This window comes from Cnephaeus nilssonii, assembly GCF_951640355.1.
Source record: "Cnephaeus nilssonii genome assembly, chromosome: 6".
Taxonomy (NCBI): domain Eukaryota; kingdom Metazoa; phylum Chordata; class Mammalia; order Chiroptera; family Vespertilionidae; genus Cnephaeus; species Cnephaeus nilssonii.
In genome coordinates, this window is record NC_137077.1 from 8,004,433 (window position 1) to 8,022,783 (window position 18,351).

The following is an 18,351-nucleotide window of genomic DNA, read 5'->3' on the forward strand; positions in this document are numbered from 1 at the left end:
GGGCAAAATCGCTCCTGGTTGCAAAGCACTGACCTAAACCATCTCATTTTACAAATGATTATCAAGAGCCCAGAGAGATGAAGTAACTTGTTTGAAGTAAAATCCAGGTCGTTCACGTAACTTCATTTTATCCCTATAACATACAGGCCACAATATGGAACCCAGAGAAAACAGATGCCCTCTTGGTCCTTACAGTCTCTTAGGAGAGAGAAGGGATTGCACAATTATCTCTAATTGTACAAACTTGATAAGAAATAAAGTATTACACAGGCAGCAAGGTGTAGAGAAAGAGAATGAGATCTGGATCTGCCATTTTTTTAGCTGCAGGACTGAAGCAAGCTTCAAAACGGGTCTGTGAACGCATTGTGCAAACGGTAAAGCCCTTACAAACCTCAGGTGTTACTAAGATGATCAGGAATGTGATAATAATAACTATCATGATGATTAGAAGTAAGAGCTTTCAGCACTGGGGAGACCCTTGAAGTGGTGACTTCATTCCTGGACCTTCCAATAGTAGTAGGTCGATCCCCATTCTTCGCCAGAGAGGGTGCAGGCCAAGTGCCCCCGCCCACAGCGTGCCCTTCCCTCTCCTGGAACCAACCGGGCCCTCGGGCCTCTCAAGCTCCGCCTGCCCCAGGCTGTGGCCCCGCCCTGAAAGGAAACAGACCCCGCCCCCTCCGTGCCAGCTGGAATCCTAGCCGCGCAGTTCCTCCCGGGCCACCCCTCGCCGATGCCGGAGATTCCCGAACTTTCCCGACCTCTTCCCGGCCTCCCTCGGGCGCCGGGGGAGGAGGAGGCGAAGATTGCCGAGGGGCACTGGCCCCGCCCCCTCCGCAGGCTCGGTCACCACCCCCGCCCCGCCCTCTCCGCCCCACCCCCGCCGCAGCCTCCCGCGCGGCCCGGAGTCCCAGATCCCGGTCCCTCCCTCCTTCTTTCTCTCTCCCCGCCTTCCCGGTGCTGCCACAGTGGCGGGTCGGAGGATCCCGGCCAGTCAGCTCGTTCCTGCTGGGAGCCACTCCTCCCCCCATCAAACACCCCTCCCCGCACCTCGGGAGCCCGGACCGCCCCCTTCCTCCCTGGGCCGGCGTGTTGTGAGGGACCGTGAGAGGGAGCGGGCGCAGGCCGGCGGGCGAGCTCCGTGAGTGCGGGAGGCGGGGCGCGCCAGGCGGACCAGGCCGAGGGTCGCGTGTGCGCGTGAGGGCGCGAACGGGTGTCCGTCGCGACCCGCCAGCCGCCCCGAGCCGAGGACCCGGCGAGCGCCGAGCGCCCGGAGCCCGTGGCCGAGGGGCGCCGGGCCCGCGCGCGCGCGCACGCACGCACGCACGCGGGGGCGGGGGCAGGCGCGCGGCCGCCTGTCGCGACTGTCGGGGGCCGAGGCCCAGGGGGAGGTGGCCTGTCGCGGGTCGCCCGGCTCCCAGAGGCGAGGGGGGCGCGGGCGGATGGCGGAAGGCGCCCAGCCGCAGCAGCCGCTCCAGCTCGGGCCCGGCGCCGCTGCCCGGGGGATGAAGCGGGAGTCGGAGCTGGAGCTGCCGGTGCCCGGAGCGGGAGGAGACGGAGCCGAGCCCGGCCTGAGCAAGCGGCCGCGCACCGAGGAGGCGGCGGCCGACGACGACGGCGGCGGGATGCAGGTGACCGCGCGGGACGGGCATCCCGTTACGGCGGGGGGTGCGGCGCGGGGCCCGGGGGGAGGGGAGGGGGGCGGCGGCCCGGGCTCCCGCGGCATGGAGCGGGGCGGACTCCAGGGATCCTTGGCTTGGAGGTGGGAGGGGGCCGGTCGGGGCCTGGTGGAAAGGTAGGGGAGCTCCGCGTGGACGCCAGGGTGTACAGGAGGTCCCCGGTGCGGCCACGAGGGTCCCGGTTCCTGAGTGGATGAGGGGACACGACGCGTGGATAGGTGTTTTGGGGAAATCGGACATGGTGGAGATGGATTCCATTTCTCCCACCCCTTCCTTGGCTGCTTGGGGTGGAGTGGAAGCCAGGAGATCCTGAGTCTGCTGCCCAGGGAGCCCCCGGACTGAGTGGAGGACGAGGGGACGGTGGTGGGAACCCTCCCCTGGAGGAGTGCCGTTTTGGCAGTCCTCGACCCACCCTGCGAGGAGGGAGTGGCATCCGAAGGAGTGGAGTGAACAGCGAGAGAACTCCTCGAGAGCCCAAAAGGGGATGTGGCTTCGATTGTGGGTTCAATCACAGGGAGCTTGGCTGTGTGGTGGGGACAGCGTGGCGCTCAGTCACATTAACTTGGTGGCGCTTGCTCCTGGCTCTGCAGAGAGACCAGGACAAGTCAGTCCCTCCTGCACTTTGTCAGTTGCATCTTATACCGATAGCTAGGGCATGGGCTAGCTCTTGAGAGCTCTGGGATATTTAGAGGGCTGTTAGAAGACTGGATTCTGAGCTGTGGACTCCAAGATAAGGTGGTCGGATTGGGTAGGGAATGGGAAATACAGTGAGGATGCCAGTCGACTTGGTAATTGGCGGAAGAGCATGAAACCTTCATAGGTTTTAGGATTTTGGTCTCTGTTCAGAAAATACTGGCTCTGAAATGGGCCTGGGGGTGGCGGGGAGGGCTCACATACCAGCAATTGTTTTGACATCTGCCTAATTCTCTTAGAATCATAGAATGTTAGAAGGGACCAGAGACATCTTTTTCCAGGGGTTCTTCACCTGGATAGACTTGGAAGATTCTTATGCAAAATAGTTTACGGGCACTTTTTTGGTGGGGAAGAGTCAATAGTTATTATTGTTTGGAGTGGATGCAAGACCCCAGATGTGTTCACTGCCTCGTTTTATAGATGGGGAATCAAAAGTCCAGGGAAGACTGGTGACGGGCCTAAGGCCACCCAGTTAGCTGGCAGTAAAACTAGACCTGAAAGCCTGGTCTTCTAATTCCTATTCCCGGGCTCTCTCCATTACACCGCTCTTGGAAATCTCTGCAGGGCTAAGAGACTTCCTGTGCTCGGCTCCTGCTTTTCAAGGCTCTGCCCGACTTCCTGTTAGAGATGGAGCCGCATGTAAGCCTGGCAAGTTTGCTGTGTGCTTCTGGGTCTCCATTGCAGAGGCCACTCGGTTATTTCTGTTGATTTGGGTAAAAAAACCCCGATCCTCTCGGTGTTTATTTTAAAATTCTTTTGTTTGCCTGCTTTTGTTCTCCATTAGAACTCTGTTAGGCTGAGGGATTGTGAGAAGTAAAAGCTTGAGGCCACGGAAAAATAATGTAGAGGAATATGGGGAGACTTTAGGTGGGGGGGTTAATAGTGGATGGTCAGGAGGGGAGACTGGATGTTGGTGTTGTTGAGCCTGTTCTGCTTGGTGTGTGCATATATCTGTGTATGTCTGCATTCATTTATTGTTTCTGTCAATCACAGGTAATAGTGAGACTCCTCCCTCCCCTCCTGGGGCCCATTATTTGCTGGTTGCCTTCAAATTGGCTAAGGATAGTAAGTAGTATTTGGAAGTGGAGCAGTGCATAGGGACTTTGGGTTATGCAGAGGAAGGAGTGGATTAGGTCCTTTGGGTACAAATGGGCAACTTAGAACTATCCCACAGAGAATCTTTTTTTCCTTCTGTGTATTTGTGGGTGTTTTATTTTTCACTGTATGCATTTTCATTGTGGTAGTTCCAACAGACCATGTCACACAGGTATTCATATCGTCATTGATTTAGTCTCCTGCCTTCAGCTAGCTGTATGGCTCTGGGAAAACCCATCCTTTTGGGGCCTCTGTTTCCTTAGTTGTAAAGTAAAGTGTTTATACAGGGTGATTTCTAAGTTATCTTCTAAACAATATGTCAAGCTCTCTGATCTTAAGGTACTTGATGCTTACAATTTAGATGGGGAGACAACATGGCTGAAAAGTTTAAAAAAGTGTATATATAAATTATTATTATTATTATTATTTTGGTAAGCTCAGCGGAACAGGAGTAGAGATACCACAGGATAGATGCATGTCAAAAGGCATTTCATAATTTAGAGCCAAAGTATGCCGAGGATTTGTGCCACTGGGTCCAGAAGATGGAGATGATCGTTCCTGCTGAAATGGTCAAGGAAGGCTTTATGGGAAAGTTGTAATTTGAGATATAATTGGGAATAAAGGAGAAATAATGTCCATGAAAAGGTAAAATTTAAGATTAGATGACCTATACCTACCTCTAGGATGTTCTTGTATCATTCTGAGAATAATTGTAGAATATTTAATATTCATTTAACTAATGCTTATTGAGCAACTCCTATGTGCTAGGCCTTGTTTTAGAGTCTAGGACAGTGGTTGGCAAACTCATTAGTCAACAGAGCCAAATATCAACAGTACAACAATTGAAATTTCTTTTGAGAGCCAAATTTTTTAAACTTAAACTTCTTCTAACGCCACTTCTTCAAAATAGACTCGCCCAGGCCGTGGTATTTTGTGGAAGAGCCACACTCAAGAGGCCAAAGAGCCACATTTGGCTCGCGAGCCGCTGTTTGCCGACCACGGGTCTGGGAGATATGGTAGTGAACTAAACTAAAGATCCTACCCTCATGGAATGCATATTCTAATAAAAAGAGACAGGTAATAAAGAAGTGAACAACTATTAGATGGTGGTAAGTTGCTAAAAAGAAATGGGAAGCAGGTAAAGGGATAGAGAGAATGAAGAAGATGGTCAGGGAAGGCCTCTCTGTTAGGTGACCTTTGAATGGAGTGAGGGGATGGGCCATTCAGATGTTTGAGAGAAGAGGGCTCAGGTAGAGGAACTGGGTACTGAGGCAGTTGCATCTTCTAAAGCTACGGTACTGACTGTCTTTTTAATGTCCTGGGGTAAAGACTGGTGTAGCTGGAGCAGAAAGAGCAGGGGTTTGGCAGCCTTAGGAGAGGACATCAACGATGTAGAAATGCCATAGGCCCGTGGTCGGCTAACTGCGGCTCGCAAGCCACATGCGGCTCTTTGGCCCCTTGAGTGTGGCTCTTCCACAAAATACCACAGCCTGGGCGAGTCTATTTTGAAGAAGTGGCGTTAGAAGAAGTTTAAGTTGAAAAAATTTGGCTCTCAAAAGAAATTTCAATCGTTGTACTGTTGGTATTTGGCTCTGTTGACGAATGAGTTTGCCGACCGCTGCCATAGGCCATATGTAAGTAACACTTTAAAAATCCTTAGTGCAGGCGACCTTTTTGGTATATGGGTTATTATTTACTTATTAATTATTTTCTTAGGAAACACAAATTTATTGTCTTACAATTCTGGACATTGAAAGTCCAAAGTCAGTGTCCCTGACCTAAAGTTAAGATGTCAGCAGGGCTGGTTGCTCTTAGGGGCTCCAGGGGAGAATCCATTCTTTGCCTCTTCCTGCTTCTAGAGTCTGCCCCAATCGCTTGGCTCATTGGCTGGTGGCAATACCGCTCTACTCTCTGCTTCCATAGTTACATGGCCTTCTCTCTCTATATGAGTATGTCTTAAAGCATGCATTTTTTTCTTGCAACTCAACACAAATAGAGTTTTTCTGAGGTCATAGTTCTTTTTGGGAAGCCTTCTGACAATTTAGTTGACAACAGAGCCCCACCTTGTCTCCTTTATGTATTTTTTTTTTAAAATAGGTTTTTATTGATTTTAGAGAAAGAAAGGGAGAGGAAGAGAGAGAAACATCAATGTGAGAAACTCTGATGGATTGTCCCCTGCATACACTCTGACCCATGATCGAGCCTGCAACCTGGGCATGTGCCCTGATCGGGAATCAGACCGATGACTTTTTGGTGCACAGATGATGCTCAACCAACTGAGCCACACCAGCCAGGGCCCCCTCTTATCTCCTTTACATCGATGCTTAATCATGCATCGTATATATTGCCCCTCAGTTGTGTTGTTCTTGTTTCCCTGGTGAGACTGAAAGCTTCTAGGAGATGGGAACGGTATTTTCTTTGTGTTTATTCTTTTTTATTTTATTTTTAAAATTATTTTTAAAATGTATTTATTCTTAATGCCTAACACTTTTGGGTACATAGCAAGTGCTCAATGCCTGTTGAGTTGAAGTTGAAATTGACCTTTTTTATAAATAATTAAGGGATAGAAAAAATGAAATTCAGGGGTGAGAGTACCTTCATGAAATTCCCCAATTTTTTAAGTATCAAAAGATTACCCACCCCCCTTTATTTTACTTTGAAGTATGTTTATTAAAGCTGGGGGCAGTGAAACAAATGAAGGGCTTAGGGTGGAAGAACCCATAGGGGAGAGCCTAGGCAGGCAGCTTTGGCTCCCTGGAAACGTTAGAGGAAAGAAGTAGGCCACTGCAGGGCTGCTCTTAGCTCACTGGGAGTCAGAGAAAAGGGACACAGAATCTGCCCTGGAGACAGATTGGGGGGATTAGCCCAGGACGAGCTGCCACCGCCCATTGCTCCCCTGGTTGCAAGTCTCATGGGCAGAGACAGTAAAAATGCACCCCTGAGAAGGAAAAAAGGCATGGGCATACTCCAGAGAGAGCCCACCAAGATTAACCTTTTTTTACAGAAGAAAGTTCCTTGTTGTGCTAATTTCACAAGGCTGCTTATGAAATGGAGCTGTACCTCTAAGTTGGAGATTCCAAAGCTGGACCCTGTTGAATTACTGCCACTGAGCTTTTGGAGTAAATCATTACTTCCCAAAGTGGACCGTAGAGAACAGGAGGGAGTCGGTGGTACTTATGTTGTAATCCTTAGGCTCACAAGGCGAGAGGGGAAGGGTTGGTCCTTTCAAGGGCAGGATCCAGAAGGTTTATGTGGGTGGAAGAGGAGTCAGCACAACCCTGGGAATAGCATAGAAACAGAGAACCCTGAACCACGGAGCAGGAGGGACGAGAAATTCAACTTGAAAACTGGAATAGGGTTTAAGAAACAAAGTTGTTAAAGAGGGTACTTGGCAATATTGTACTCTAACCTGGTGGAAGATACACTGTATAGATTTCAGAGGTTCATTTCACTTTATGCAAGTCTGATATGTATGAAAATTGGGCTTTCTAAAACTGTTGAATGAATTCTTTTGCTTATCTGTTCCAATGAATAAAAACAACTTAACAAAAATTCAATTTTGTGCAACTCTCCAGGAACTTAGCTGCTATATAAGGCAAGGTGCGCCTAAAGTATTACTTACAGCTTTCAGCAAAATTCTTTATGGCAGTGAAATGTTGGCATGTGATTGCTGTATGGCTGAGTAATTGCTTCTGAGCATAGACTCATAAATCCAAGTTAGCTAAGTGGGTTCAGTAGTTCATATTCATTGTTGATTCTAGTAGTAGGAAGACTTTTACCTGGTCTCAGGGAAGGGGCTCCAGGTAGCCTGTAATTGCTGTGTGGATGCTGTATTTTCTTGAAATAGTTTATCTTCCCATTTGCTTGTTTCTGGTTTTCTTTCCTCCTAGGTCAGTGATGGGCAACCTTTTGAGCTTGGTGTGTCAAACTTCGCCAAAAAACTGAGCATAACTCGGGTAGTGTGTCACTTTGAGGAAAAAACTAACTCCAAGACTCTAGTCGCAAATGTTTCATCCTCAGGAGCAGCAAATGTTTCATCCTTGGCATGCGGCCGCGTGTCATCAGAAATGGCTACGCGTGTCAGTGCTGACACGCGTGTCATAGGTTCGCCATCACTGTCCTACATGGATGTATCTTGGGACTCTTACTTGGGTATTTGGGTGCTGAAACTGAATATAGTGCTACCATTTGAATAGAGTATAAAAGTAATGTGTTTTCCTGCCCTGGCCAGTGTCGCTCAGTTGGAGTGTTGTGCCATACACCAGAAGGTTTTGGGTTCAATTCCAGTCAGTGCACATACCCATGTTGCGGGTTCGATGCCTGGTTGGGGTGTGTACAGAAGGCAACCAATTGATGTTACTTACATCCATGTCTCTCTCCCTCTTCCTTTCTCTCTAAAATCAATAAAGAACATATCCTCAGGTAAGGATTAAAAATAAAAACGTAATGTGCTTTCCTTCCAAGTAATAATCATTGACAATCTCATTAAAATTGTTGAATCTCTACCTATCTTAATCTGCTCAGACTGCCATAACAAAATACCCTAGATCTGGTGGCTTAAACAGTAGAAATTTGTTTCTCACAGTTCTGGAGGCTGGAAGTCCAAGATTTAGGTGCTGGCAGACTCACTGTCTGGCGAGGGCTGTCCTGGCTCACAGTCAGCTGCCTTCTTTGGTGTGCTCCCGTGGCCTTTCCTCGGTGAGAGTTCCTGGACAGAGAAAGGTGTATCTTTTCCTCTTCTTATAAGGGCACTAATCCCAGCATGAGGGTCCTATCATTATAATCTAATCTAAACCCAATTACCTCCCAAAGGCCCTACCTCCAAATACCATCACATTATGGGCTAGGGCTTCAATAGATTAATTTGGGGGGAACACAGACATTCAGCCCATTAACTGCCAGAGTGATGAATAGTATTGCAGATGCAGAAACTGAGGTCTAGTCACATAAAAATTACTACATTTTTTGCCCTAACCGGTTTGGCTCAGTGGATAGAGCGTCGGCCTGTGGACTGAGGGGTCCCAGGTTCGATTCTGGTCAAGGGCAATGTACCTTGGTTGCAGGTACATCCCCAGTAGGGGGTGTGCAGGAGGCAGCTCATGGATGTTACTCTCTCATCGATGTTTCTAACTCTCTATCTCTCTCCCTTCCTCTCTGTAAAAAATCAATAAAATATATTTTAAAAAAAATTACATTTTTTAAAAGCCTCACAGAGAAGACTGCGAATGTAAAACTGGGAATGTCTTTGAGAAGGAGAAATTCAGGTCTGAATTCAGAGTAGAATTGTTTTTTCAGGGTGACTCAAGAAATTAACCTGAGATGAATTTGTTTCCCATCTCTCCCATTTCCTAGCCACCTTGTCATTTCTTTCCCTACCACAATGACATATGAACACAGCAGAAGCTAACTAGAGATTTAACTTTCATTTTGATATAAAGCAGACTGGTGCGGACAGGCCTCAAGATTACAGGACTGTGGGAAAAGAAAGTCACTGTACTACTTAGTCTAAGCAAGAATGTCGCTCTAGTGAATTACTAGTTTGACATCTTTCAGGCTGTCAGTTTGATGTCAGGCTTTAATTGCAGAAACAATGAAGACAGTCATTTAATGAGTGGATTTGTTTGAATTTTTGTGGATATGCATTTGTAAAGCATAATAAACATCTTTATTCTGGGGCAGATGTGCGCTTCCTTCAAAAACAAGAGGGAAGAGCATCAGAGATGATGGAAAGGAAATGGCAGTAATTGGAGCAAACAGATGGAGTGAGGGATGGCGGCTGCATTTGGTGTTTTAGGTGGCCCCTAGGAGTATTGAGTTTCTTATTCTTCTCCCCTACAGCCCCAATACAAGCAGCCAGCTTACATGACTAAGGTTTCATTATCTAATCCATCACAGATCAGCTTGAATAAAACCCATTGGCTGTTGCTGATCTAGTTAGGAGGGTAATGCAAAGCTGCTTGAGCTAGGATTGGGGCAAATCGGATCAGAACTGCCAAGTGAATCCCGGACATATTTCTGTAATTTGTGGGGGAATGAGAGAGAGAGAGAGGGAGAAGGGGAAAGGAGGAGAGGGGGAGAGGGGGAGGGAGAAAGGGAGGGAGGGAGGAAGGGTGGGGTGGGAAGAAAAAGAGAAAATAAGAGCTGCTATGCATTTTTTCAAACGTGTTAGGGACTCAGAGGAAAGTGCATGGAGGATTTGGTATATTTCTTTGGAGTAGAGCCAACTTGCTCTGATTATTGGAGTCTGAACATTTTTTCAGGAATTACCTTTTTTAGTAGCATTTGGAGATTCCAGTTGTGATAACTCAGGTGTGACTTCTCTGAGTGATCCCTTATTCCAAAATAATATGATATGGGTTCCCTCTCAGTTAGTTTTTAAAAGGGAGATATTATTATTATTACCATTATTATTACCAACCTTAACATATAATTACATTTGTTATTCATATATACTTGAAGTTTGGTGTAATGAAAGAAACACATTTCGAATTTCTCATATTTGGGTTTGAATTCTGTTACCAACTGAATGACCTTTGGCAAGATACTTAACATCTGCACTCCTGTTTACACCTCTGTGAACTGGAAGAATTAATACATACTCTAATGAGTTGCTATAATGAATAGCCGAGATTATTTAAAGTGCCTATCATGGAATCCAGCAGTAAATGTTTATTTCTTGCCTCCTTATAACCTGCTGTACAGCACTCTGAGTTCCTGCTTACTGCCAGAGCAGCATGGTGTGGTTAATGCACTTTCGATTAAGTGCCAGAGTTGGGAACTACTAGAGATGAGCAATGTGTTAAACTGGGAAACCTAATTTGCTGGTCATCAGGGTAGAGGAGGAAAATGGATCTGGTCATGTGGTCTCTCTCTAGTTAGAAGAAGAGGAGACATTAGCTAAGGACTGAAAGGACTACTGACGTATCACAGTGCCTGCATCAGGCATGTGGACATTTCGTGGAACCTGTGGGATCTTTCCTGGGGGTGTGGCTGACCGTTATAAACTGGCTGTTTTGGTGGTATATGTTTGTGTTTCAAACTTTATAAGGTTTGTTGGTTAAATATGTTGCATCAAATAGATGGTATCTTTTGTTCTCATTTTGGTTTGTGGAAATTAAGTTGGGATGTCTCTAGTGGTCTCTTTCCAGTGTCTTTAAACCCACCCTCTAGACCAGTGGTTCTCAACCTTTTTAATGCCTCGACCCTTTAATACACTTCATGTTGTGGTGACCCCAACCATAAAATTATTTTCGTTGCTACTTCATAACTGTAATTTTGCTACTGTTATGAATCGTAATGTAAATATCTGTGTTTTCTGATGGTCTTTGGCGACCCTGCTAGCGGTTCTCAACCTGTGGGTCGGTTCTCAACCTGTGGGTCTTGAACCACAGGTTGAGAACCGCTGCTGTAGAGCCTAAGACCATCGGAAAACACAGATATTTACATTACGATTCATTAACAGTAGCAAAATTACAGTTATGAAGTAGCAACGAAAATAATTTTATGGTCGGGGGTCACTACAACATGAGGAACCTGTATTAAAGGGTCTCGGCATTAAAAAGGTTGAGAACCACTGCTCTAGAGTCTAGACTATTAACAGAGTCATCCATCTGAAAGAGCTTAACATCATTTGATAGCTTGTCTTTGACTTCAGGATAAAGTCCGTTCTCTTGTTTGGCCTACCAGGTCCTGATTTCTGCCCGATTTTCTAGCCTCACCTCTTTCTACATCCACTTCCAAGTCCATGTTCAGAGGCTTGTAGTTTTCTGAGCACACTGCCACCCCAGTTAATTCGTGCCTCTTGTTTGTTCCTTCAGCTTGCAGTTCCTGCATACCATCTCTCATTTGTAAGGCTCGATCTTCAAGAATCATTTGGGATATTGATTCCTACTGGATGCCTTTTGTATCGGCTCCCTTCCCTCTCCCATTATTGCTCGTTTCCAAAACATGTAATGTCCATACTCTGTTTTAAGACTTTTTAGATTAACATTTGCTCAAATGTCTGCCCTTCCACCCGGACCCAGACTGTGAGGTCAACAGATCCTTTGGAGGTCATAGGATTTAGCACTGTGCCTGGGGCTGTGGAGCTTGCTGAACTGAACTTTTGTCTTTCTGCTTCTCAGTTGGGGCCTGCAGATGGCTTTACTTATTTCTCCAGATTTTCCCGGCGGGGGTGGGGTGGGGTGGGGGGAGGTCTGGCCCTTGGTCTGTTTTCCAGCTCAAGTAAAGACTGGGTGTTGTGGGATTTGTGAATGGTACCTGATCTTTTCATTGATTTCGGGTTAAAGGTGAGAGAGGGGGTCTTTGAAAACAGAAGCTGGGGTGGAATTTAACTGCTGAATGTGCTGGGTGGGCATGGCAACCTGATGTTTAGTTTCCTGCGCTCAGATATTAATTGCATGCACGTGTGTATGTCTAAAAAGTGCCTTTGTGATGGTGTGGTTAAGGAAAAGAGAGGACCCACACAAGTAAGGGGCAATTAGAGCTAAACTGTTCCAGTTCACTGGAGCAGTCTGTTGATCTGCCTTCTACATGCTGCTGAGAGATTCTGGAGTGTTGCAGTTGGCTCTCTTACCACCATTTGGGACTGTGCCCATTTGATCAACGATGGACCTTAACCTTTCCCTTTTCAATCGATGACTTTCATAAGCTCTCATAGCTTGTTTTTATGGATGCAGGAAAAATACCAAACTGAGATACCTCACAAACATATAAGCTATTTTTCAGATTGTTCATTAGATATGCTTGAAAATGAGGACGTTTGATACAGTTCTTTTAAATCTCACCTTTGGAGATAGATTTATAAAAGAATTTTACAGGAATCATCTCTCACTGGCCCTTGTTCTCCCCTCCTCCTTCCGTTTCAGCTTCTGATTTGTGCTCCTGTATAATTCTCTCCTGGTCTCTTGCTAGTTTAGTTGGGCCTGTTTAAAGGCAAATGAGCATGCTTTGTAGTGCCTCTGGCTTTTTGGATTCTGAATGAAGCAGGTTCTGAGAAGGGATAAGAGGGAGGGAGGGAGGGAGGAAGGGAGGGAGGGGAGAGAGAGAGAGAGAGAGAGAGAGAGAGAGAGAGAGAGAGAGAGAGAGAGAGAGAGAGAGATTGACTTGTAATATCACTTCCTTGTGACATGATCTGCACATACGTGGCATCCAGAAATTTCAGCTGAGGATTCAAGGCACAGGACACATGATAAATACCACTTATGAAGTAGAGGACAATTTTGAATCGCCAAATCATAATGGTTGAGTAACTGCTTAAAAACCTATTTTCTCAAGTGTGGGAACAGAACCTTTGAAATTTAGACTTCCACATGGGTGTGTTCAACCATAATACTTGGGTTTTTTAGGGACCTAAGTCCCCAGATAATACCCTGGTATGTGGGGTTTTTCCCATGTAGAGGACGATTCCTTGGTTTCTCCTTTGCAGGGGAAAAGAGGTTTTACACTGAGTATTGGATACTTTATTCCAGGCATGTGGTTTTTGAGGAGGCATACTATTTATTTTTCTTTTTGGCCACATTGATTTTGTCGGATTCTAATTGGGAATATCACAAACAAAGCATGATTTATCCGGAGGGTGATGCAAAGCTGCTTGAGCTAGGGTGGCGGTAGCTGTGGGACTCTCAGCTCTGGGATGTGGGGTGGGGGCAGAAGCTATACTAACAGAACTAGAGGTACTGCAGACATTGTCTCGGGGTGCTGTGGGGTTTGAATGTGAGCTCCAGCTATTGCTTGGGTTGGAACACTTTTGGAACAGGCTCATGGGGAGTTCTTCCAGATGCTTTATTTGAGCAGCTTTTTCCTCTGCAAATTGGAGCTGTTTGGAGGAGGGAGTGTTCATTGCTGTCAGCCAGATGATTTCCAAAGCAGACCTATATGGATTTCATTTAGGAATCTATTTCAGGGGTGTGTGGCTTGTCCTGAGTCAAGAGGACTTTGGTTCCCTTTTCCTGGAAGTTGGTGGGCTTCTGAGCCTGCTCTGTTTATCTTGGACCGTTAGACAAGTAGAAAAGCAGCTATATAGTTAGTCCTTGTTGCATGGAGCTTAGTTTCATAGGTCATTCTGTCTTGGGGGTTTTTATATAGTCACAGTTACGACCTTACGTGTTTTTTTCCCCTCTGCAGTTCAGTGCTCCACAAAAATTCTGAGGAGAGTAGGTAATAATTTTGGGTAGAAAGCAGGAATTGTTTGGCTCCTTCCCCCACTTTCTTACTGAATTCCTCCACCCCATCCACCCCCAATCCTTTGCAAAAAGAATCTGCAAATGAGTTTGCTTATCCTCTCATCAGATTGGCTTGTCCCCCAATCGGTCTGAATATGTATGTGGCTTTGACAGCTTTCACCTGCTATTTCTTGGTTTCTAGGGGATGGGGTAGTAGGACTGTGTGATTTCAAAGCAAGAACTGGCAAAATTAGAAGATGTTTTGTGTTGGCTCCCAGCACCCACAAAGCTTTACTCATTGGTTTGCACCTCATACAAGCTTCCAGGAACACAGGCACTGTCAGTGGCTGGCACAGTGGGTGTGAGGACTTTGAACTTCAGGAAGTCTACACAATGGCTGCCTCTCACAGTGGGAGCTTTGGCAAAGCTTACCGGGAGGTGGTAGTACTTGTTTGGAAAGTGTGTCTATGGTTTTATGCTGGGCATCTCTGTGAGAGAGGAAGAGGCAGACTTGTTTAAAGGATGGTGAATAGTACTATACAGCTGTCACTTATGTGGCCCATTGCATAAATGTTTGTGTTTGCTATCCTCATGTACAAACTTTATTGTATGGTTTGTATGTTGTAATCATAGTTTGACTCATGACTTTTAATAAGCTGATTTGGCTAATTTTGATATCATCCTAGACTTTGAAGTGATGCTGTGTTGAGCTTAGAGGTTAATATTTCTGTTGGCTACCTCGTCCCCATCCCCAGCTGCTGCTCATTATGCATTATAGACACATCCTTTGTCCCCCTACTTTCTGTTCTAGGTCTTTAGCTGCTTGTCATAGTAGATAGATCTTTTTGCAGCAACATTTTAGCTTTGAACTGGCTGTGTTTTACAGTGTTGGAGATCAATTGGTTATTGTTGGCATGATACAAGGCCTTTTCAAAAAAGTGCTATCAGGGACCATTAGAAATTTTTGTCAGCGGTATAAAAATGCCGTGATGAACAGATACCTGTGTGCCTGTCAATGTGTATGTGCAGTTTTCCTTTATGCTTACTTTGCATTTCTCTCTCTATGAGTAGTTTGGAATGTTATCCTGTAGATCTTGCTTTTTAATTCTGGGAAGCCTGTTTCAAGACCCTTTATATTTTATTTTCTTGAGGTTAGTGTGGGGATCATTCATTCTTTCTGGATTTTGCTTTACTATGAATTGTTTTCTGCTGTGTTAGTTTTAGGAAAATAGTAAATACTTGTTTGTTTTACCAGTATCTTAGAGTTTAAGAAACCTGAACTATTTGACTGGTCCAGCATCCTGTTTTAAGGAAGGAAATTGTCTAATTCAGGTATACCAACCTGTTTTCATTGATTACTCTTTGAGAAATAATAGTTGTCATTCTGGGGGAAAAAAAAGTCAAGCACAGTTTTCTTAACTATTTCATTTTACTTTTCATAAGCAGATGCTGTGACTCAATTCATAAAAAGGTATTTAGTGAAGGATCTCCCTCTCATCCCTGTTCCTTACCTGCCCTATACCATGTTAACAGAACGAGCACCATTGTTGTTTCTTAGGCTACTTCTCTTTTCCTTTTACACAAACTAGCATACTTGCTACATTCTCTTGCACTTTGTTTTTTTTTTTTTTTCATTTTCTATATCAGAGGTTAATTTTACTTTTTAATGTAACTAGGTCTATTAATGTTTACATTAATGATTTCTGTTCATTTGTGTCATGCTTAGAAAAGCTTTTCCCATGCCTGGATTATAAAAAATAGAATGGGCTTGCAGATAAACCTGAGTTGGAGTCCCAGCCTTACTACTTCATAGCTGTGTGATTTTGGTTAAGTTATTTGGTTAAGTAACTAAGCCTTAAGTTACTTGGTTAAGTAACTAGGATTAGTATAAGAATGAAGATATAAGGTATATAATGTGCTTATTATTCAGTTCAGGCCTGACACATAGTAGCTGTTCAATATACAGGGTGGGGCAAAAGTAGGCTTACTGAGGTTGGTATGGAAAATAAAATAACCTACACTAATAAAAGAGAAATATGCAAATTGATCATAATGTTGCAACACCCACCAGCCAATCAGGAGTGAGTATGCAAATTGACCCAAAATATGGCAGATTACTTTGCATACCCAGGTGCGGAGCAGCCAGGCAGGGTGGGATGCCCGCTATGAGGGGAGGGGCAGAGGGAGCTATAGGAGCGGTACTCTGGCGGGGAGCGAGGACTTGCAGGCTCCTGGGCGGCCGGAAGCAAAGCCAGGGGAAGGAAGGCCTATTCTTGCAAGAATCTTCGTGCAACGGGCCTCTAGTTAATAAATAATAATACAAGAATAAACTCTTGCATACTCACAACTGTAAAGTTACTTTTGCCCCACCCTGTATAATAGCCATTTTATTATTGTTACCCAGGCCCATGATTTTGTATCCTACTGCTTTTTTAATTCCTTAAAGGCAGGAACAGTCTCTTAATCTTTGTATCCTTGGCTCCTCCTTCAGTGCCAGAGATATATGATAATAAAAATTGAGTAAATGTTGAAAAATATATCAACGTTTATATAACCTACTTTTTCAAATTTTAAAATAATTTTTGTTGCTTTTTTCTGTAATCATCTGATTTGAAGCACAGTGACTAAAACTGCACATACAGTTATTAAGTTTATATTATATTTTACAGTTTATAAAATATTTTGACTCAGGTCTTTATTCCCTACAACAGCCCTGAAAGACTGGTGACTCTTCAGATATTGCAAATAGGCCTTTCTAAGCCTCATGACTAGGAAGTGGCAAAGATGATGCTTTGACCCAGATCTTGTAGCTCTTTATCCAGTGCCTTTTCCTCTGGGCCTCAGGCCCCTCAGACCAAAGAGTATGAATGCTGAGGAATCGAGTTGAATATGTACTTTCTTGTCTTCACATGCCATATATTTAATACTGAAAACATTTTACCCATTACCTGAAAGCTGATTTATGTAAAACTTGAAGTCAACATTGAACCCCAGTTTCTTCAATAATTTAGATCAAGCCAGTATTTTGAATTGGGATTTTGCTAAAATTTATTGTGTACTTGAATGTGCCAAGCATTGTATTAGGGACTTTATGTGTTTATCTCACTTTTCTGTAGTTCATATTCAAGGGAATTTAAATGGGGTAATAGTATATATGGTGGTTTGTTGTTGTGTTGTCTTTTTTTTTTGCCTCAAAGTTATTTCATCTATGATTTGAGCAAATTATAGGTCAACAGTAGATAAATCAATGGCTGAAAATGGTGGGTAGTATGAAATCGTAATAGCTGAAGCCATCTAGAGGTTATCTGGAGCGGCTTTGCTTCAGTCAGGAAAAGTAGATGATGTCTTCATTTTAATGGGCAAGTGTATCTCACGCTCAGAGAGAGTATGTGAGAATAAACAATATGCTCCAACATTTGGCTTTAGGGCTTAATAGATTCTTAAATTTCTTAGTATTTATTTATTTATTTTACTATTTTGTGTGATTTCTCAGAGAGTTTTGAGTATGGAGTTTTTCCCCTTTATTTTTACATTTATTTTTAAAGCATATAATATGTTCACATAGTTGTGATTCATAATATGCAGCAGATTGAAGAGGAAAAAGTTTCTGCCTGCTGCCCACTACCTAGTGTCTCTCCTTGCAGGTGATCAGTATGGTTAGTTACTTGGGTATCCTTTCAGAGATAGTACCTGAATAACATTTTCTCCACCCCCCTTTAAAAACTCAAATGGAAGTATTAATATGCGTACTGTTCTTTGTTTTGCTTTTCTATGTATTTGGAGATCACTTTTATAGTTTAGATTTTTTACTCCATTTGTTAGGTTTCTGGAATTGGGATTATTCTGTTTTGGTCTACTGAAATAACTAGATCTAAATGTCTCTAGTAAGGATGACTGTTTAATACAAGATCTCACAAAGTTTGAGTCTACATGGTGGTTTTTTTAGAATCATGGAATCACAGGGTGGGAGACCTAATTTGCATCTCCATTCTTTCGCATGAATACCTTACAAATCCCTGACTGGTGATACCTTTTAAAGATAGGCTTTAAAATATAGTAAAGATATTTTTTATTGTTGTTATTATTATTCTTAAAGGTAGTTTGCCACCAACTCTTTTTTTATTTTTATTTTAAATGCATTTATTTAAATGTGTCATACTTAATATGCAACTTTGAAAGTCCCTGGGTTGACATAAAAATATATTCATCTATCTCTGATTTGCTCTTCTGAAGTTTGGCCATACTTCTTAGCCTCTCAGGAAATTGATGAAAAATTCCCCAGGCCTTAATATCCCTTTCTGTAATGCAAACTCTATTCTGAAACTACTTTTTAAAAAATTTTTATTGTTTAAAGTATTACAGATAGTAGTACAACTCTTTTTTTTAAAAAATATGTTTTTATTGATTCCAGAGAGGAAGAAAGAGGGAGAAGTAGAAACATCAATGATGAGAGAGAATCATCAGTTGGCTGCCTCTTGCATGCCTCCCTACTGGGGATCAAGCCTGAAACCCAGACATGTACCCTGATCAGGAAACAAACCATGACCTCCTGGTTCATAGGTCAAGACTCAACCACTGAGCCACACTAGCTGGTCTAATAAAGGTATTTTAAAGAGGAGTAAAATATAGGCTTCCTCAGCTTCCCACCTGCCCCAGCCAGCTGCTCCTGGTTCTTTTTGCCCTAGGTCAGTGGTTGGCAAACTCATTAGTCAACAGAGCCAAAT

General features: G+C 44.2%; 1 protein-coding gene across 12 annotated transcripts in view; it reads left to right on the plus strand.

Moving 5' to 3' along the window:
* Window positions 1–968: 968 nt before the first annotated feature.
* RBFOX2 (RNA binding fox-1 homolog 2) overlaps window positions 969–18,351 on the plus strand; it is a 248,184-nt gene continuing 230,801 nt past the window's right edge. For 3 of the 12 annotated variants that reach the window (XM_079774755.1, XM_079774760.1, XM_079774765.1), the window contains exon 1: window positions 978–1,628. In XM_079774755.1, the coding sequence (XP_079630881.1) occupies window positions 1,440–1,628 (189 nt within the window). In that variant the 5' untranslated portion in view covers window positions 978–1,439. Of the gene's footprint in view, window positions 1,629–18,351 lie in introns of all 12 variants that reach the window. The other 9 variants (XM_079774757.1, XM_079774758.1, XM_079774762.1 and 6 more) reach the window with 6 other exon arrangements.